Genomic DNA, 16,778 nt, shown 5'->3' with positions numbered 1-16,778 from the left:
ATAAATGTAGTGAGGATACAAATCTGACTTCCCGGTCACAGAAATCATAGGCGGACGTTGTAACAACTTTTTTACGTCCACCTGCTGCCATCTATGAGTATCTAAATTATACGTTAAAGTACGCAAACTATGAGTGCCAATCAGTATTTAAATTATACGTTAAAGTACGCAAACGAGATTGTTCAAAATTCAATCGCTTTTTTTGTGTTTTGTATAAACAAAATTTATCGTCAGTATTATTTTAGAAAATGGTAATGGACTTCTATAAGGTCGGTTTGTTTAATTTTTTGATGTATAACATAATCTCTGTTGCCTAAGTACGACACTGCTTTTTTAAAAAAACTTGACATTAAGTAACTTGTATTGCCACCCAAAAATATTTCAATTTTATAAATTCCATGTAGGATTACATATTGTTCAAATATAATTGTAATATAATGTGGTAGGTACATTAAAAATCACTATAATGGTTCATAATTTAGGGTTTTCCATGGACCCTTAGTTTTCACATTTTTATATTTAATCTAAGATGAGGATATGTCATCATGATATTTTTTGACAGTGACAAATTTATAAATATTAATGGCAACACTTGTCACCACGCGATTTTTGTGGATATCAGAAGTGTGAATTAATTTCCCTTGATTTTGTGAATTATTATAGGATTATCTTGCATAAATTACTTTCAATATGTTCGGTCAACAGCCCATTTTAGTACTGAGTGAGTATTTTAAAGTATATCCTGTGTTATTTCTCACAAAAGGACGGAAACATTTACATTGGCGACATTACCTTTTTCAGGCCAAAACACGAAACGTGACTCCGGCCGGAAGGTTCAGTTGGAAAATATAAATGCTGCAAAGGTAATTTACTATTCATAAGTGATTTAACTTGAAATTTTCACAGTAAATGATAGTTTGCAGTCATAAAACGTCATGTTTCGCTTATGTTATAGGCAATAGCGGATGTAATACGAACATGCCTCGGGCCTCAAGCTATGTTGAAGATGTTGATGGACCCCATGGGCGGGATCGTGATGACCAACGACGGTAATGCCATTCTCCGGGAGATCACTGTGCAGCATCCGGCCGCTAAGACCATGATAGAAATCGCGAGAACACAGGATGAAGAGGTTAGAATATTAGTCATTCATTGTCGTGTCTATATTATTGTGGATCTGTCAAATTTGATATCAAATTATCTGTTGAAACAAATACCATGGAATTAGTACTCCGCGAACGTAGTACCTACAAATTCCATTGATAATATATATATTTTGATAGACTATAAATTTATTGAATGATGCAGTTTCTATAAAGTGACAATATGTCTCTGTTATTACAATATGTTTTTTCACTACAATTTCTCTGAAATATTTTTAGGCTTTAGGTAGTACATACAGTATATACAGGTAGTTCTGTAACCTCTGAAATAAATGAACATTTGTTAACAAAAAATGGATAGAATCTTTTAGAGTTTGCAAGGTCTCCAAAGTTCGAGAACAGGCTAAACATCACAAATGGAGAGAGATTGTAAAGTAGTCAGGTTGGATACATCACAGCATTCAGCAGTAAGCAAACAAGTGAAGGAGTATTAGTAGGGATACTTATTATTTACTGGTTAGGGATGCTAGCACAAGCACCAGAAGAGTATTTACTGCAGAATTCCCATTGTGGGACCATTTCATTCACCTTTTTCCCTGAGGAGTAAATTAGAAGGGACCAGGATGAGGGATATGATGATATGTTTAAGAGGGACAGTTTGTAATATGTAATTAAATTTATTCTCAAACTGTTTGTCAATTTGAAGGTTGGTGATGGAACAACATCAGTGATAGTCCTGGCAGGCGAGATGCTGGCTTTGGCGGAACAGTTCCTGGCACAGAACATCCACCCCACAGTTATCATCCGCGAGTACCGTCAGGCCCTTGAGGATGCTGTCAAGCTGCTGCAGGAGAAGATATCTGTGCCTATTGATATGAATGACAGGGACAAGCTTAAAGAAGTTGTAAGTGAGATTTTTTGTTTGTTCACAAATTGACATGTTTAATTATCACTTAGTTCCCTGCATTCTGTAAAATTAGTGCACATGGTGCCTACTTCTCTCTTATTCATAAAAAAGTTAAAGAATACTTTAAGTTAAAGTATGTATTTCTTGTTCTGTTAATGGCAAATATTGTAAACCACCTTAATCCAATGCTCTGTTTTGATGTTACACATTAAAAATATTTGTATGCATGAAAGTTGATTCAAATTTAAATGTGATACTGATTTGCAATTAAATATTGATGGTTTTCATTAACTGTACAGAACACTTCTACAAATCTGTTTTAAAACATGTTATAATTAATCAACAATTATTATTATTTAATTTCACAGATCCGTACGTGTGTGGGCACTAAGTACATAGGTCGCTGGGCCGACCTAGCTGTAGACATTGCACTGGATGCTGTCAACACAGTTGCAGTCAACGACAATGGCAGACTTGAAGTTGACATTAAAAAGTGAGTTTTAATTCTAATTCTGTAGACAAGTATATCTGTAGCCCGAGCACTAAACAAAATCTTGATATGATAATATTAATTACTTGGGATCATTTTCTTGCCAAAATAGACAGTAGTGACTCAGTCATTAGGCCAGTAATAGGCTAGTTGACAATCTGTTGTTTCGATGATTATTCGAAAGCCCTTATATTAATAGAAACTCCAGTGAAAAAATACTGTAATCACAATGCTTTCAAAGATATGACAAAAATAATATCACACATTTTTGGACTCGTCTTAACCTCCATACTAAATGCCGTGGCGAGAAGTGACGTCACATCGTGGTAATAATGTTCGCAATAAAAGCTACGTTTATTCAACAGCAACATTAAATATTACTTTTATGGTAATGACTTCTTAATAAATTGTTACAAAATTGTAGTTTTATACGATAGTTGAATTTGTTTTTATTAATTACATATATTTTGAAAATGGACTCTCCAACCAACTTTAAATCTTCTCAAAGCGCCATTGTTTATCAGTTTTTTAACCAAATCCTACTGGAATCGCGTACTTTCGGGATAAAAATGTGTTAATTTGAGGTATCGGCTACCTCAATGCCCAGTTTCATAAAAATTGGCTGAGACGTTTGAGCGTGAAGAAGTAGCAAACATACTCTAAAACTTTCGCCTCTGTAATATTAGTGGGTTAATTTGGTTTGACGACCTCGGTGGCGCAGTGGTAAAGTGCTTGCCCCTGAACCGAGTGGTCCCAGGTTCGATGCCCGGTCGAGTCACGATGGAAAATGATCTATTTCTGATTGGCCCGGGTGTTGGATGTTTATATATATATATATATATATATATATATATATAAAATATAGAATCGTTGAGTTAGTATCCCATACAAGTCTCGAACTTACTTTGGGGCTAGCTCAATCTGTGTGTTTTGCCCTAATATATATATATATATAGTCATTTCCTATTTTTGAACCTTACGCCATCTTAACTTTTAGCTCTCTCTAACCTTATCTGTCTCTTCCTAATGTTGCCATCCTACAATTATTTATTTGATTCAACAGCTACGCGAAAATCGAGAAAATCCCCGGGGGTAGTATCGAGGAGTCGTGTGTGCTCAACGGCGTCATGATCAACAAGGACGTGACGCACCCCAAGATGCGGCGCTGCATCCTGCGCCCGCGCATCGTGCTGCTGGACTGCCCGCTCGAGTACAAGAAGGGCGAGAGCCAGACCAACATTGAGATCCTCGGAGACCAGGTAATACATCTATACTTTTACAATATTACTAGCTTTTCATCACGCGTGAATTTCATAGTAAAATCACGGTCATTCTTTAAGAAAATTCAGAATTTTATCCACAGATATAAAATCATGTGTAATGCTTTTGTATTTATCATTTTATCTCAAAATCCCCATGAGAGCGAAACCCCGGGCAACATCTAGTAGGAAATATTTACGAAAAAAGAAATAGACGACTATTTAGGGTCAATAGGAACTGTATAGTAGTCACATTGGTAATATACAGATTTTGTTAGTAGAATAGGTAGTGAAAAATGGACCAAATTTAAAAAAAAAATATTTATCTAATTTTTCGAGATTTTAAGGTTTGTTTTTTACGCCGAGCCCGCGCCTGCATGCAAAACTTAACATATTAAGATGATACATCCTTATCCTTACATATTATAAAACAAAGTCCTCTACAGCGTCTGTCTGTCTGTTCGCGATTAACTAGGATATGATGAAATCACGACACAGGTTATTAAGTTATGTGCGGACTATTTTGCATCACCTCTATCCCATATTATAAACATGTGTATTAGTGAAGGTAGCTTTCCTGAAGCACTAAAAGTTTCTGTAATTAAACCTCTGCATAAAAAAGGTGACCCGCATTTAGTAGAAAATTATAGACCCATCGCATTAATTCCAATATTATCGAAAATAATAGAAAAGGTTATTTATAATAGAATATACGATTTTTTCGAAAAATGTAATATACTTGCCACAGAACAGCATGGGTTCCGTAGAAACCTTAGTACACATGTGACTATTTATAAATTACTTAAACTAGTTACAGATTCCGTGGACAACAAACAACATATATGTGCAATTCTGATGGATATGTCGAGGGCATTTGACTATGTAGATCATAAACTATTGCTACATAAACTTTATACTTATGGTATCAGAGGGGTTGCTCTAAATCTAATAAAATCATATTTAAATAATAGAAAACACCAGACTGTTGTAAAAAGAATAAACAATAAATACAAATTGGAACAACAATACTATTCGCAGTCGCGGCTGGTTGAGAATGGTGTTCCACAAGGAAGTATTTTAGGTCCTTTATTATTTATAGTGTATATAAATGACTTACCAGAATGTACTAAACACCCAATGACACTTTATGCTGACGATAGCACAATATTGTTTAAATGTAATAATATATTGACATATGAAAAAGAAATTAATGATACCATTGCTAAAATAATTGACTGGATGCGAATAAACAACTTGAATTTCAATATAACTAAAACAAAAATAATGTACTTTCGGCAATACACACAAATACCGAATGTTGTTGCAAAGTATAATGATGACATTATTGAGTCTGTATCATCAAAATTTTTTGGTATCCAAATGAATTATCAAACGAATTGGCAAGCACAGCGTTATGTAAGAAAATAAATAGTTTTGCGTATGCTATAAAAAACCTACGGAAAGTATCAAGTGTTGACACGGCACTGGTAGCCTATAACGCTTTTGTGTCATCTATATTAAGATACGGCCTGATTTTTTGGGGAAACTCAGTAAATAAAAATTTAATATTCAAAGCGCAAAAAAGATGCATTAGAGCAATAATGAATTTAAAAAGTACAGATAGTTGCCAGGATAGCTTTAGGAACACTATACCATCATACTTTACCATCACTATTTATATTAGAAGTAGCTAGTTTTGTAAAATCAAATGAGTCCCTATTTCCGACACTAGCATCTATAAATACTAGGAAAAATACCCAAAGACGGGGCTACAGACTTCGTGTACCTATTTGTAGAACAACAATGAAAAGAAATAGTTTTATCTGTATGGCGCCAAAGTTATATAACAAATTGCCGCGGGATTTAAAAAATGAAAATTTTAAAACCTTCAGGAAACGCTTGACTTCTCTCCTAGTACAAAAATGTTACTACACCATTGATGAATTTATAAATGACAAATGTTTAAAATAAATTTGACTGTTGCACGTTAAATGATAATTAACAATATTTGTAAGTCTTTGAAGACAGCATAGTGATACTACCTACAAATTTATTTCAACTGTATTTTTAATGTACCTACCTATGTCTCACAAATAAATATTCTTATTCTTATTCTCATAAATTACTGCACGGATTTTTATGCGGTTTTCACCAATAGATAGAGTGATTCCTGAGGAAGGTTTAGGGGTATAATTTATTATGTTTGTACTCGAGTGACGCTGGGACGGTACGCTAGTGTATTATAATGGTTAGGAGTATGCTTTTTGCATTAGATTCGCTGTTTGTTTACAAATATAATTTTACTTTTAACAATAAAGTTTAAAGAAGTGTATTAATAAATATAATGAATTCCCAGGACTTCACAAAGCTGTTGCAACTGGAAGAGGAGCACGTGCAGAGGCAGTGTGAGGACATCATAGCCCTGAAGCCGGACCTCGTGTTCACGGAGAAGGGTGTCTCGGATCTCGCTCAGCATTATCTCGTCAAAGCCGGCATCACAGCCATCAGAAGGTAGCTTAAATTTTACCATCCTATTAAAAAAAAGGTGGCTAAAGTTGAACTGGAGGCCCCGGGTTTCATCCCCGGTCAGGTCAAAACGGATAATGATTTTTTTTAAATTGTCCCGGGTCTTGAGTGGTTCTCAGAGCGTTTCGACCGCTGCGGCCACGCTGTCATTACAATTTTTCAAATTTTAACAAAAACAAGAATCTGTTATCTGTTGTACTATCTGGCTTGAAAAATAATTAATCTGTACTGTCAATGTCAATTTTATGAATGATTGTCTGTAATGTCAATTTTATGAATGATTGATTTTGGAAATGATTCCTTCCGCAAGACGGATCGTAATAACAGCGCGGCCGGGGTTTCATTGTTAATAAAACCCAAGAGACAATCTAGACTAGCGACCCGCCCTTCCATAAAACATAAACCATAGTAAATTATACACCTGAACCTTTCTCTTGAATCACTCTATTTAATAAAAACAGCCGCATCAAAATCCGTTGCGCAGTTTAAAAAATCTATGTATGCTTAGCGGGATACGACTGTTTTGTACTATGTATCTAGTGTAATATATTATTTCGTCAAGTATACTTCAGGACTGGTAAAATTTTTGTGATTCGTATTATTATTTATCCACAGACTACGTAAGACAGACAACAACCGTCTCGCTCGCGCCTGCGGCGCCACCATCGTCAACCGCACGGAGGAGCTCAAGGAGTCGGATGTCGGCACTCAGGCTGGAAAGTTCGAGATCAAGAAGATCGGTGACGAGTACTTTACCTTCATCACAGAGTGCAAGAACCCTAAGGTAAACACAGGGTGACATTTTATACATTGGCAACATTTTGTCTACACGCTCAGCCCATGATACTGAACAACTTTTTGTATGTGAGCAACCCCTAAATGGCGAAGAAAATATAAATATTTTCTGATCCATATAGGTGACTTTTTATATACATGCTCAGTCCATGATACTGAACAACTTTTCGTATGGCAATAAACCCGAAATCGCGAAAAAAAATCTGCTGATCCATACATTTTCCTCGAGAAAATATTTATATAAATCATCAGATTTTTTTATCAGCAGATTTTTTTTTTTCGCGATTTCGGATTTATTGCCATACGAAAAGTTGTTCAGTATCATGGACTGAGCATGTATATAAAAAGTCACCCTGTAGAGAGAAATTCGCATATCAATTCACATTAAAATTTATATTTCCTTCAAAATTGGATTTCACAAGTGTTGAAAGGGGCTAACTGGCCAGATAGAATTTAATATGATCCATTTTAACACTAAAGTGCTGAAACGGGTCCTAAATACGGATTTGTATAATTCCAGGCGTGTACGATATTACTGCGAGGCGCTTCCAAGGACGTGCTGAATGAGATCGAGAGGAACCTACAAGACGCTTTGCATGTCGCCAAGAATTTGGTAAGCCAAGAATTTATTTGAAATATTAGGTCCTTACATATGAAATTGGCGTTTGGTATAGGAGGAACAAAATGTCGAATATTTTTTAACAAAATATATTTATTTAATCAAAGAAATATATTTATTTAATCATTATTATCTATGCACTTTTGCCATCTCATAAGTAGTTCATTGATCCCTTTACTAAAAAAACCATTCGGACGGGAATCAATAAAATCTTTGCTGGCGGTTTGGACTGCCCTATCGGAGTTGATTTTTTTCCCTTGGAAGAAGTTATCCCATTTCGAAAAAAATGGTAATCTGTTGGAGCAAGGTCCGGGGTGTACGGTGGATGTCTTAGACATTCCAATTGAAGCTCCTCTAATTTGGTAGCCGTTTGTTGTGCAGTGTGTGGTCTAGCGTTGTGAAGCAGCAGTGGCGTGGACTATTGACTAGCCTCGGTTGTTTAGCAGCTAGCTTTTCCATCATAGTTTGCAATTGCTGACAATTTAGACGTCTGCTGTAATCGTTTGGTCAGATTTGAGAAAATTGTAATGAACGACAGCGGCACTAGTCCACCAAACACTTACAACACAGACCATTTAACCTTAAGACCGCGCATCACCGGCATATCCATTCGCCAAGCTTATGTCGTGACACTGCATAAGATCGGGCCCCGCCCCCTTTTCTTTGGTTATACCGCCGGCGACCATCGAAGCGAAGGCTGTGCCAGTTTGCTCATAAATAAAATCAATATCAAAACGATGATGCCGTATTGTGCCGTGAAATGGTGTGGATAGTGTAGCGCAACGTCCAGGCTAACAAAAGATGGAATCACTTTTCACCAACAAGTCATTATTTTTTTATTATAATTTAATTTGATAATTTTCCAAACCATGTTGTTTTGGAAACAATATTATAAGAACAAAATATATCTAGCTCTTTCTTTCGCACTTAAATCAATATGGCACAAACATATAATTATCTCGCTCTGCCTTGGCACGTGTAAGGTAGTGACGGGACACATAAGATATGATAACCGATCGATGAACTGATGATAATCGATGATGATGATGATGGCGCTAGTGTGCTGGTATGTAACGCCTTATGTTTATATATATTTTTTAATTCCTTGGATCATAGCCTATTGAGAAAGACTTGTTTGCTTGTGATTACATTTGTTACTTCTTTACGTCTTCACGTTCAAACGGGCCCACCCATTTTTTTAAGAAATTTGGTTTTGTTGAGGTAGCTGATACCTTGTATTTTTATCTTAAAAATAAAGAAGGATAGGATTTGGTCAAAAAGTCTGATAGTCAATGACGTTTTATAATGTATGAGCAGGGATGCCATGGTTTTTGGACTATGCGGTTATTCAAAAAGGACGTGAAAAGATTTACTCGGAGATATATTGAAACGAAACTTTGGTTAAATAAGAAAAAGTATAATTCATCAAAAATTACTGCCTACTTTTAGTTAAAATATGTTTTGTCTCTTTCTGTCAATGTCAAATATTGTAAAGTGCTATAGGGACAAAACATAATTTGAACTCGAAGTAGGCTATACTTTTTTATGAATAATAAACACTAAAATTTTGGAGATTCGATTCTAATTTTTATGACCGGCGCCTAACGTCAATCCTTTTTGAGAATGTCTAAACAAAACAAATTGTCATATCATTTATCTCAACAATATTTACTATAATGAACTATAGTAATAAAGATCAAATAAATAATATATTGTCTTTTCTTTATATAATTTTTCTGTTGCAATATTGTATTGTTAGTCATACAGATATATATTTTCCGAGACCTCCCGTACTCTGTTCGAGACGAGAATTTGTTTTTCTCACTAATGTGGACCATGTGTGTCTGGCCTTAGAAATTCTCGATTGAAGTCATTGTGTCGCCCAACACTAGTAAGTTGTCAAAACCTTGTCAATTTTGAAGTATTTTTGAACGCTCCAATGAGAGCTAAGCTACCTTCCCCCGCACCCCCCCGCAATTTATTGCGTTTTCATATTAAAATGTATCTAAGCGTGGTCTTAAGCTTAAATGATCTGTGGCTTACAAGTAACTTTTTTTTGGGTCAATTTTTGTTTGGGGCAGGATTTGGCTGGCTGGCCAGGGTCCAGCCATTGCGATGAGCGTTTCCGATTATCGTAGAGAATCTACTTTTCATCACAGGTAATGATTTGATTTAAAAACCCTTCATTATTGTGCCGGTTAAGTAATGTAACGCAGCAGTCGACACGCGTTTGGCGGTTTGCTTCACTCAATTCGTGAGGTACTCACCTTTCAAGTTTCTTAATCTTCCCTATTTGCTTCGAATGGATTAAAATAGTTTTATCACTAACACCGAAGCCTGAAGCTAACTCGGACGTGGTTTGCGATGGATCCGCTTCCACAATAGCCTTCAATTCTTCATTATCAACTAGGGTCTCCGGCCGTCCACGGGGCTTGTTCTGCAGGTTGAAATTTCCAGAACGTTGGAACCAAAAACGTGCTGTGCTTTCTTTTGCGACACGATCGCCATACATTGGAACCACGGTGGATTGGTGCCACGGTGGAACTTGTACTCGTAAATAACGCTATATTTCAAGTTTTCCATTTTATAACTGAGTGACGCAAACAGAAAAATCAGAAGAAAAAAACAAATGAATGACGGTTAACGAAACACAAATACATGTGTACAGTACCACCACGTTTATAAGTTACATCGGCAATATTCGATGGCGCAGAATAGCGCGTCCTACCGCCGAATCAAACCGAATACAAACTCAATAAAATAACGACCATATTACTAGGACATAAGTCTTAAAATTCAAAAAATCAATCATTGATTCGTGCGTACGACGCGACGGCGCGGACTCAGACATGGCGCGTACGCGTCAGCCAATAGCGGACAGTTCTGTTCGCGGGTAAACAAACATGGCGCGCTCTGATTAGCTAAAATATTTTCGCGCCATACAAAGATTATACTTCTGCGCAGGTACATCGGGTAGACCTGTAAATAGCTGTATAAATTTGAATTTGGAATTCCTATCCAAAGAGGAGAAATTTGTGATTAAAGTGGCCAGTACAACAAAACGCCAATTTCATATGTACCTAACATTCATGTTACCTAATATTCACAATTTTATTCACAATTCAAAACAAAAAAAAAAATTGTGTTCGCGTTTTGTAGAAATGTATTATTTACTGTTTTATTATTTGTATTATTTTTACTCGTCAATTACTGCATAGATTTTCATGTGATTCCTGAGGAAGGTTTGGGGGTATAATTTATTATGTTTGAACCCGAGCGACGCCGGGACGGGTAGTGTATTATTGTCTGTGTGGTCAGATGGTGTGCCCGCGACTGGTGGCGGGCGGCGGCGCGGCGGAGCTGGCGCTGGCGCAGGCGCTGGCAGCGCGCGCTGCGCACTCGTCGCCCTATCGTGCTGTTGCGCAGGCGCTCGGTTCGTTATTTCTATATTTTTAACTTTATTACTAACATAACATAGAACTGAATTGAATTTAAAGTGTTGGATTCAAAGAAATTAATGACTTCAACGGTTCAAGATTTTTACTATTTTTTCTTCCTTTTCGAAAGTGTTGTTTCTTGTTAACATAATATGGAAGTGTTTCAGTTTTGAAATGCTAATTCGTTTCAATGAAATTAATGATTTGAATTGACTTAACAGTTCATGGATTCAAAAAGTCGTTTGTCATATCCACAATCTGTTTTACGAGGTATCGAAAAGTGTTTAAAAAGGAAATGAAAGGGTACTTATAATGTATAATCAATTTGAGATTCTGAATTTTGATTGTGGCCTCATTCCATATCTGTCTTATAATAGACTTTTTGTCTCTTATTTACCTTGAAATCTATTCACCCAAATAATTATTTAAAGCTTTAAATAATACAAATGCATTTTTATGAATTATTTTTGTGTCGTATTTTTACATCACTAGTAATGAACATGAAGAAAATCCACTTTTTTATTTGTCCTAAATTACAGTAGAAAAAAGTGTTACAGTAAATTAATTATACACAACAAAAGATAAACTAAGGAAAGTTGCTTTAGACATGTCGTCATTATCTGCAACCCTCAGTAACCCACTGCTGGGCATAGGCGTCCTTCCGTCCACGTCAACCATCCCTGTCCTGGGCCATCCTGATCCAATTATTGCCAGCAATCCAGCAATTTCCTATACATCGACCCAATACATGTCACTCGCTCCGTTTTTGTTATAGATGCGCATATTACGTAGTTAGCGACTGCCCTCCGTAAGATACCTGTGGAAAGTCATAAATAAAATTAGATAAAAGCGTTTATTGTATGTTACGCATACACATACATTACAAAGAAATAAAGAAAGAAACTTAAAAAATAATAAAAAGAGATATAAATAAATGTGTGTGTAGCAGTGGCTTGGCGTGAAAAAAAAATATAGTTAAAGCCGGATCAAAAACCCGGATAACGCGTAAATTTCTCATAGACGTACTACGACCTATGCGACGACAAAAAACAATAAAAACAAACAAACCTTTACAGAAACACTACGCACACTCTTGGCAAGTAAAATTTCACTATTTTCTATTTTTTAGGTTTCACAATCAAACAACACAAATCACAACAAATAAATTAGCATAAAAAACCTGTGCAATGCAAATGCGCGCGTTAACTAATGAATGAGTGTGACTGATTTTGACAGGACGCTAGGCAGATCGCTCTGATTGGTTAATAGTTGCCAAGCCAATCTAATCCTTAATACCTGCTACAAAAAGATTGGGAGGCGATTTGAGATCGGGTTATAGGTCGCCGTATATCGACGGTTGGTTCTATGTAGTGGTATTAAGCATGTGTGTGTGAATTTCATTCATCCTAATTCTTAAAATTCCCGAAAACATCACGCCTCGGTCACGACAACCCGCCTAGGGTTGTCGTGACCGAGACGCGATAGTAAAATCTTATGTGTGCGTTTGCGCGATTTCAAATGCATTGCGTATCTAGTATTACGATATTAAAGAATGTATTTAGAAAGCGCGCAATGTAATAATGTGGCTCACGATAAAATTGTCGTTTTATATGGGCTCGTTTTTAATATTACTAAGGTAGGTAATGCGATCGTTCGTCGGCTTACATGCCTATAGTAACTAGTAAGGATTTTTCTAAGAGTAGACCGCGGGGGTAAGGTATTCGTATACTCTTAATGAGGTGCTCAACTAGTAACTACCTGGACGAGTAAACCTACCCCCACCAACCCCTCCATTCCGCGAACTTATTGACCTCCCCTCGTATTATTGTTAATAATAAAAAAATATATATATTAGAATCTGTCAAGGTAAGCCGGCAGGAATCGTGTTGTATGGAGGCTTCGCCACTGGTGTGTAGCAGCAATTCAATAAGGTCTTGGCTGTGTGGATTTATTATCCTAAAAAATATATAAAATAGCATTAATATATATTACTTAGCTTTTGCCTGCAGCTTCGACCGCGTTGATTTTCCGGGATGAAAGGTACCGTATGTCCTTCTCCATACTTCAAACTACATGTATGCAAAATTTAAAGATGATTGGTTGTGTAGGTAGAACTTGAAAAGGTAACAAACAAACAAATTTACTTTCGCATTTATAATATTAGTTAGGATTAGATTAGATACAGATAATCATACCATGTTTTACTCCCCGCAGAAATAATCCCGCGCACGCTCGCGCAGAACTGCGGCGCCAACACAATCCGCACGCTCACAGCGCTGCGCGCGCGCCACGCGGCCGCCGCGGGCGCCGGCGCCGGCTGCAGCGCCGGCATCGACGGCGACACCGGGGAGATCGTCGACATGGCCGTCAAGGGGATATGGGAACCGCTAGCTGTTAAACTACAGGTAAATAAATACATATATCAATCAGGACAAATCACACAGATACTAACTCAACGATACTATATTTTATAACATACATTATACATATAGATAAACGTCCAAGACCCGGGCCAATCAGAAAAAGATCATTTTCCATCATGACCCGACCGGGGATCGAACCCGGGACCTCTCGGTTCAGAGGCAAGACTTTACCACTGCGCCACCGAGGGTCGTCAAAACAGGTGATAATGTAATGATTTTTATGAAGGGTTTGTTTGTTGCATATTTTGACGACCTCCGCGGCCTAATGGTCATCTTTTTCTGATTGGCCCGGGTCTTGGATGTTTATCTATATATGTATTTGTTATAAAATATAGTATCGTTGAGTTAGTATCCCATAACACAAATCTAGAATTTTGGGGCTAACTCAATTTGCCCCTATATATTTATTTATTTGTAAATATACGACCACGAAATATTTTAAGAGCTCTTTCGATATGAAATAATAATTTTTAAATTACTTGAACAGGCAATACCAAGGTTACTTGAACAAATGATAAAAATGGAAACTTGCAAAAATAATTTTATTTTCTAATTTTTCGATAGCAGCCTTTATGGCCCAGATATCCTCGTCGATCTGTAAAAAAAATCATAATGTCATAATTATGTTTTTTGAACTTAAACATAGACATTTCAAAGTATTTCTTCCACCAAATTGAAACCAATAATGTACATCAAATTTTAAAACTAAATATTGATTAAATATGCAACATATTTCCTAAAAAATACACAATATAATAAATACGAAAGTTTGTGAGGATGTATGTATGTGTGTGTAACGTGTGTATGTGTTACTCTTTCACGCAAAATCTAGTGGACGGTTTGTTATGAAATCTGGTACACGGATATAATATAACCTGGAATAACACATAGGGTACTTTTTATTCGGAAATTACCACGGGAGCGAAGCCCCGGAGCGCAGCTAGTATCATCATTATATAAAGTACTTACATTTCGGTTCCAGGTATACAAAACAGCGGTAGAGACAGCAATCCTACTGCTTCGGATCGACGACATCGTGTCGGGGTCCAAGAAACAGAACTCGGAGCCCACCAACCCCGCGGCCATGGCTCAACAGGAGGGTCACATGTAGGGGTCATTGGACAACTAACTTTATTTTATGTAACGTCACGTATATACACTAATGGCGATGTACATTGCGTGGTTTGCTTGTGAGCTTGGCGCAAGGAAAAACGAGCAATGTACGTCGTGTTCGCCGTATCGAGTGATTGGACGCCGATTGTGTGTGTGTGTATACCTGACAATAATATTTAATATTCTTGGACCAAATGTTGCTCGTTTATTATTATTTGCGTGTCCGATGTCTATAAATGACTGCGTTCGATACTAAATATTTTGTTGCCTGAAGGCCTACAACAAACGTTGCACGTCACCAACTCGACATGCTGTCTCTTTTCCCCATATCGTTTACACATCGTGTTAAAAAGATGAGAACGCGTGACGCAATAACGTGTTACGTGATGTTTCATGGTAGCCCCCCCAGAACCAAGACACTTCAATGGCTGTCGAGATTTTGTTACGAAGTGGTCCTATTCCAGGGCGGGACCACACGAAACGGATGAGAAAAAATAACGTCTGATTAGAGCAAATATATTCATATTAATTTTGTCTAATCTTGAAGAACATTGCCTACCCATTTCAAAGTAGACAATAAAACAGTTTATAATTTAATGCAATGATTCCAACGTCGACATATCTGTCTTCACAATAGTAATAATTATTATTGTATAATTTAATATAGTAATAAATAAAATATGATTTTAATATACGTTTCGTTGACGTTAAAATACATTGAACGAGCTAGCATTTGGTCCGCGAATTATTTATGAACACCGACATTATGCCGTATAGTAATTATTCACATTCGAGGGAAAATTGGTCTGCCATGACACCATTATCTGCATATCGTGTATTGAAACATTTTAACATCCGTTCATGAGTTTAATAGATTTGACTATAGCTGGTCCTGTAGTTTGTACCGTCAACACTACATCGTCTGTCCAAGTTCATTGCAAACTGGCCCTTATTACCGGTGCATTAAGATCTGAATGAATATATCACCTTTTCTTGCATACATATATTATGTATTAGTTTTAATAGGACACCAATGAAAAGCGAAATAATCTATATTTTTTATAGATTTCAAATATTATAATTCGCTCACTTGTTAGGACACATTGAGCCTGTTTCAGCACTATGATAAAATATCATAATGCAATCTGACAGATAAAACCAACTACTAGATAAATCTGCCTGAAGTTATTTGCTAGTTAGCTCTTTCCAACTTGTGCGACATTATTTTTAACTCTATCTGCTCGATATGTTGCATATATGATATCAGATACTTTATCAGCAAACAATGAAACAGATCCTCGTACACATTAGTAAGAATAATCAGTTACAAGTTAGGCGGTTACCACTCATCAAATTTGTCCAATATTGAAAGAAAGAAAGACAATGTATTATTGTTTTTTTTAAATTATTGCTTTTTCTTTCATAAGTTAGTAAGATGACAGAGATAGCAATAAACCGCCCTGTTTTGTCAATTTATCTGTTAATAAATCTAAGCATGGAAATGTAACAATCGGCTGATTTAAAACGTTATTGTCGCTAAACATATATTTGACATTAGTTTGTTACTCCAAACTAGCTGGTGATATCTTCACAATAAGTGTCATTTTTCGTTGGGCACTGCGGACCCTCGGCTCGGACGCTTTATGAATCCGATATATCACTCAGAAAACGGATATGTATGTGTTTCTTGTGTATTATAGTTTAACAATTAAATACATATATTTTGGTCTGTAGATTTTTTAACTTGAAATATAAATAATTACTATTCGATCTATTGTCAAATTAGCTTTCGCATAACTACAATGCTAACGATGCCTTACTTATTTCGACGTTATGATACTTATGTTCTACACAATAAGGTTTAGTTTTATTTTGTTTGGTCACACGATTCTGTTTGTGCATTTAAGTTCTCGATCGCTATTTTTAAAAAACAATAATAGTATTAAAGATTTAAATTTGTCTACTACTACTTGGTTGTTTTATTTTTTATAAAATATTCGATTTATCATTAAAACAAAATAAGTTATTAGCGGACGCACAAAATTAACGCGGGCTAGTAAATAATGAATATGTAATTATAAGTTATAAACTCGAATTGGTCACAAA

At 36.2% G+C, this 16,778-nt stretch overlaps 1 protein-coding gene across 1 annotated transcript; it reads left to right on the top strand.

Moving 5' to 3' along the window:
- Positions 1-568: 568 nt before the first annotated feature.
- CCT3 (Chaperonin containing TCP1 subunit 3) lies at positions 569-16,641 on the top strand. Its single transcript, XM_053755610.1, has 12 exons — positions 569-721; positions 802-863; positions 956-1,132; positions 1,810-2,007; positions 2,379-2,503; positions 3,564-3,759; positions 6,116-6,270; positions 6,901-7,069; positions 7,601-7,693; positions 11,018-11,132; positions 13,351-13,541; positions 14,542-16,641. The coding sequence occupies exons 1-12, from the start codon at positions 691-693 to the stop codon at positions 14,668-14,670; spliced, it is 1,641 nt and encodes a 546-aa protein (XP_053611585.1). The 5' UTR covers positions 569-690; the 3' UTR covers positions 14,671-16,641.
- Positions 16,642-16,778: the final 137 nt, after the last annotated feature.

This window comes from Plodia interpunctella, chromosome 15 (genome assembly GCF_027563975.2).
Source record: "Plodia interpunctella isolate USDA-ARS_2022_Savannah chromosome 15, ilPloInte3.2, whole genome shotgun sequence".
Classification (NCBI taxonomy): Eukaryota; Metazoa; Arthropoda; class Insecta; order Lepidoptera; family Pyralidae; genus Plodia; species Plodia interpunctella.
Note: the sequence above shows the minus strand (reverse complement) of the source record. Positions and strands in the feature narration are given on the sequence as shown.

What these genes read in the sequence shown, in the direction of transcription:
- CCT3 (XM_053755610.1), top strand. Translation starts at nt 691, where the DNA reads ATGTTCGGTCAACAGCCCATTTTAGTACTGA. An exon ending in AAAATATAAATGCTGCAAAG is followed by an intron (nt 864 to 955) that starts GTAATTTACTAT and finishes CTTATGTTATAG; the next exon opens with GCAATAGCGGATGTAATACG. An exon ending in TGCTGTTGCGCAGGCGCTCG is followed by an intron (nt 11,133 to 13,350) that starts GTTCGTTATTTC and finishes TACTCCCCGCAG; the next exon opens with AAATAATCCCGCGCACGCTC.